Genomic DNA, 5225 nt, shown 5'->3' with positions numbered 1-5225 from the left:
CTAGAACACATCTGCCAGACGTTGAGCTGCGCGCCAGTGTGCGCGCCCTATGAGGTCGGCGTCGTCAAACTTGCCCGGCACGGGGACTCGCGCTGGGCCTCCCAGCAGGAAGTGGTTCGGTGTCAGAGGGTCGGGGTCGTCGGCGCTCACCGATACGTGGGTGAGAGGTCGGCTGTTCACTGTGAACTCTGCCTCTGCCAACAGAGTGTGAAATATTTCGGGCGTCGGGTGCCTCGGCTGCTCCGTGGCCGAGAGCGCGGCCTTTACTGCCCGTACCATTCTTTCCCAGGCGCCGCCCATGAAAGGCGCGCCCGGTGGGATGAAGCGCCATTGTATAAGCCTTAAGCTTGCTTCATGCTTGGTCGCCTTGTCCAAAGCTTGGCGCAGCTCCTTGTCGGCACCTCGTAAATTGGTGCCGTTGTCGCTCCATATTTCCGTCGGAGCTCCCCGGCGCGCGATCATGCGCCGGAGTGCCATCACCGCTGAGTCCGTGCTGAGGCTCGCTGCCGGTTCTAAATGTACCGCACGCATAGTGAGACATGTGAAGATGGCCACATAGTGCTTCTGGGTGCTTCTGCCGGTGGTAACTTGATAGGGCCCGAAGTAATCGAGGCCCACGTATGTGAATGGTCGCCGATGGTGTGCCAGTCTGCTCGGTGGGTGATCGCCTGTGGCTGGACGCGGTGGAGTGTCCTTGCGGATACGACACGGAAGACAGTTGTGGATTACGCTCCGTGTCACTGGGCGTAGGCGTAAGACCCAGTACAACTGTCGGCACTCGGCGATCGTAGCTTCGGTTCCGGCGTGGTGCATCTTTCTATGGATGAAGTCTATCATCAGTCTCGTTTCGCGTCGGGATCCGTCTAGCACGAGAGGCGAGGTGATGACGTCAGCTCCCTCTATGTTGCCGATGCGTCCGTTTATTTTCAATATCCCGTCCGTGTAAGTTACGGACAAGTTTCGCAGTCGGCTCGCTGGGGATACTTGTTTCCCTCGTTGGAGCGCCAAAATCTCTTCCTCGAAGGCCGCCCGCTGGCTCTGTTGCCAAATGAGCGTCTCGGCTCGTCGCAGTGTGTCGGCGTCTAAAGTCTTCCATTGAATGACTGCTTGCTCTGGGGTCCGCGGTGTGTTCAGCGGGGTCTTCGAAGTCGTCTTCTTTCTATTTCTCTCCCACGTCGGGTCCGAGCGCGGGTTCCGTCTGGTCCTCTTGTAATAAGTGCGCTCGCGACTTCTGCGGCATAGGTCGACGAATTGCAGTATTCGCCCCGTTGCACGCAGGTACTTTTCCCATTTCGAAAAGCGTCTCGGGCCCGGGATCGCTTCGCCGAGGCTCTCTCTGCTCACGGCGAGCGTCGCGCACTTCTCTTCGCCCGTCTCTTCTGCCCTTTTTGCAGTCCGTTGTACGGGCCAATCATCCGGATGCCGTCTCAGGTATTCCGGGCCTATGAACCAGCGGTGGTTTCCTTCAAAGCCGACGGGTATTTCTCTTGTGGCGTCGTCGGCGACATTTTCCTTTGTGGGGACCCAGCGCCATTCCTCCACATTGCTGTTCTCTTCTATCGCTGCAATGCGGTGAGCGACGAACGGTCTATACGACCTCGACCCCGTTCGTAGCCAGGTCAGTACGGTGGCGCTGTAAGTCCAGAACACTCTCGCGTCTGGTTTTCTATCGTGTTCTTCTGTGACAGCCGCGGCCATGCGGCTGCCCATGACGGCGGCTTGTAGCTCGAGGCGCGGTATCGAGGTGAGTTTCAGGGGCGCGACTCGGGCTTTGGCGAGTACGAGGGAGGTCCTGATCTCCCCGTCGGGCATTTCGGCGCGCCAGTATAACGCGGCGGCGTAGGCAGACTCACTGGCGTCTACGTATGTGTGGAGCTGGAGGTTGGCGGCGTCTGAGTAGCCGGGATAGCAGCGCGGCACTGAGACATCGCGCAGGCGTCTTAAGTGGTCGATCCACTCTCTCCATATCGCGCAGAGGTCTTCATCGAGGGGGGAGTCCCACGCCGTCCCTCGGCGCCACGTTTCTTGTAGGATCTTCTTCGCTCCGACAGTGACTGGTGATGCGATGCCTTGGGGATCGTAGACGGACATCATTATTCGCAGAGCCTGTCTCTTCGTAGGCCCGCTGCTCTCCAAGACTTCCTTTGGGATTCGCGCCATGTCCAGATTGAAGGCGAGGACGTCTTCAGCAGGTCTCCACACCAGGCCAAGTACTCGTTCTATTTCCGTTCCATCGGACAGCGTCACACTTGTAGGTGGGGCTTCGTCGGTCATGTGGCACCGTACCTCCTCGTTGTTCGAGGTCCATTTGCGTAACTCGAAATGGCCTTGCCATGCAATTCGGGACAATCTTGTGGGATGTGCCCCGGCTTCTGACATGCTGCGCATTTCCTCTCTTCCTTCGCTTGCGTGGTGTGCGTCCTCTGAGGCGTGTTCACCATCTTCCGCCGACCGCTGGTGTTCTCCACTCTCGTCTCTGGTTCCGGCTGTGCGTATGGGCTGCACAGGTCCGCCTCGCGCTGTAAGAAGCGCGACAGCTTGACGAGGTCCGGTTCTCCCGCCGGTTGAGTCGCTGAGAATTCGAACCAGCGGTGGCGTAGAGTGGACGGCAGCTTCTCTGATGTGATGTTGGTGAGCTCCGGGTTGTACATATAATGTACGCGGTCGAGGGCCCTCAGAGCGGCGACGACGTTGTTCACCTTATTCGCGAATACGCAGATGTCCCTCGGTGTGTCCGTGCAGCGTGGCAGCGCGCGCAGTCGTTCCAGCTCCGTTGCGGCGATTGCTTCTGGACGTCCGAAGCGCGATTCTAGAGTCCGCATGATCTCGGCGGGCTCGGTGTAATGCAGCAACAAGTTTTCGACCGCTTCTCTTGCTCTTCCTCTTAACGTACGCCGAAGTCTCGCAGTGTTCTCTGCGGCGCTGAAGCTGTCCGCTGATTCGGCGTAGGCGACCTTGAAGGAGAGCCATTCTTGGTGCGATCCACTGTACACTGGAAGCTCCCCGTAGTACCGATGCGATGGTCCGGGCCTGGCTTGGCGGGCGGCCGTCGCGATGGCAGCTGCTAGTTCGGCGATGTCGCTCTTCGGTGCGACAGGTACGGCAATCGGTGCCGCGGCAGGGGCCGGTAGCTTCAGCTGTTCTATTGGTGCGGGAAGTTCCAGTTGCGGTTGCTCGATGGTGGCTGGTGATCCGTGTGTTGGCTGCATTACTGTTTCTTCGACTCCGTGTAGCGCGATCGATCGTTGTTGACTGAGCCATGTATCGATGCGCTGTGATTGCTCGTTCTCGTCCTCCGTGAGTGTTGTGCGCGCATCTTCCTCCTCTTCAACGAGCGCTTCGGCTTCTAATGTTGAGATGCGGGCGGCGGCGAGCTCTGCTTGGAGTCGGGCTTGTTCTTCCTTGGCGCGGAGATGCTCTTCTTTGAGGCGCGCCATAAGCAACAGCCGTTGTGACTGTTGACTCGACTTTCTCGAAGATCCTCGTACTGGTGGCGCCATCCCGTCGCGGAGTGTGGAGCCTTCTTCTGTCGTCGAGATTTTGGCAGCGGCGTCCGTGATGTGGGACCCGTGTACAATCGGATTGGCCGTGAGCGCTGACTCTTTTCTGTTCTGGCTCGCGGATACGACGCTCTCCGTTGCTGCGTCGCCTGAAGTGGTTGCCGGTGTCGCGGTGCTGGGAGGTCTGACCACTCGACGACAGACCCCGCTGTTCGGTCCCGTTGGCGACGCCGGCGAGTATTGCGTAGGCAATATATGGCGGGAGGGGGGCATCGCTTGTGAGCCCCGCGGCACTCCCGGACACTTTTCCACTTGGGAGGAGGGTGCCGCCATCGGTGGCGGTCCCTGCGTCACTCCCGAACGCGGCGCGGTTAACTGGGAGGAGGTTGCCGCCAACGGTGGCGGTCCCTGCGTCACTCCCGAACGCGGCGCGGCCGTCACAGCTCGTTGCTGTGCGTCTTGCGATGTTGAGCCCGAGACAGCTTCGTTGCCGGGCCGGTCAAGGCGCGACGACCTCATCTTCTCGGACCGTGTGAGCACCATTTCTTCTATCTTCAAATTTCGATTTTCTTCGGTCTTCCCCAAATGAATCCGGCTCTCGAAGGACCAATATTCCGGACGGCCACCGCTCAGGTTTCGGCCACCACGTGTGATTTTTAGACTTCTTACTAGTTGAAACGTGGTGGCTCGAGTATTGCCGCAGTGGCTGTCGCGGAACGGGTGCTGGGATTGGTTCGAGGAAAATAACGAAGGCTTCAGTATGGCGTTCACACGGTCCTCGTGGCTTGACCGGCGCAGGGCGTAGGAGCGAGTCTCTTCTTGTTCGGTTGGCTCTCTCCTCTTCTCTTCTTCTGGAGAGGTCTTGACTCGCCGGCTCGCTGTCTCGAACTGAATTTGCAGTCGTGGGGTCGTCGCGTCCCCTTGCGGGGGCGCGGAGCGGGCCTCGGGGAAACCCCTCTGCCCGGACATGTGGCTCCCTGCCTAATGAGGCAGGGGTGATGCGCTGCTGGATGGTGTTTTGTAGGCTTGAAATTTGAAGTGGGCGCGACTTTATTCTTCTCTCTTCGCTTCTTTCTTCCACTTCTTCTTCCTCTTCTTTCTTCCCTTCTTCTTCCGGGGGCGGCTGCTGCTCTCCTCCATAATTTTTTTTTATTTTTGTTTTTGTTTTTTTTTTGTTTTTTTTTTTTTCCCTGTACTATTTACAATTTCATCTTAACCTAACTTAACCTAAAGTAAACCTAACTTAATCTAACTTACATCTAAGTGGCGGCAGCGCGCCGTTCCTGCACTCCGTGGAGTGCCGGGACAGCGCGCGCCGTCACACCTAAACTAATCCTAATCTAACTTAACCTAACATAACCTAGCTAACCTAATATGGGGGAGAGAGCGAATCCGCACTCCACGCTACAGTCCTCTCCCCCTCTCCCCATCGTTATACAATATTGATGGGGGGGAGGACTGTAGCGGGTAAGAACACCCCTTCCCAAAAGGGGGTGGGGGGTGGGGTCAAAGCCCCTCGTGGAAATGAGGCTGCACCTACGGGGTGCAGCCGCGGTCCCCTTACGGGGGACCCGCCAAACGGGCAAGAGGCGTGGGACTAGAGGCTGGTGAAACTCAGCTCCGAGAGGGGCGCTCATAGGTCCTCCCCGGCCTCACAGCCGGCGAGGAGCTTTATCTCCGAACGATCGTCGGGGGTACCAATAGCTCCCGCGGCAACGCCGTACC

The 5225-nt window shown here is 58.4% G+C and overlaps 1 protein-coding gene across 1 annotated transcript; it reads right to left on the bottom strand.

The window, feature by feature from the left end:
* On the bottom strand, positions 1-2379 carry LOC134201728 (uncharacterized). The gene is made up of 3 exons (XM_062676975.1): positions 1451-2379; positions 985-1384; positions 1-693 (listed from the first exon to the last, which is right to left on the bottom strand). Exons 1-3 carry the CDS (start codon positions 2377-2379, stop codon positions 1-3), a joined length of 2022 nt encoding a protein of 673 aa, XP_062532959.1.
* Positions 2380-5225: the final 2846 nt, after the last annotated feature.

Source organism: Bombyx mori, chromosome W, assembly GCF_030269925.1.
Source record: "Bombyx mori chromosome W, ASM3026992v2".
NCBI lineage: Eukaryota > Metazoa > Arthropoda > Insecta > Lepidoptera > Bombycidae > Bombyx > Bombyx mori.
This window is presented reverse-complemented; position numbering and strand designations above follow the sequence as displayed.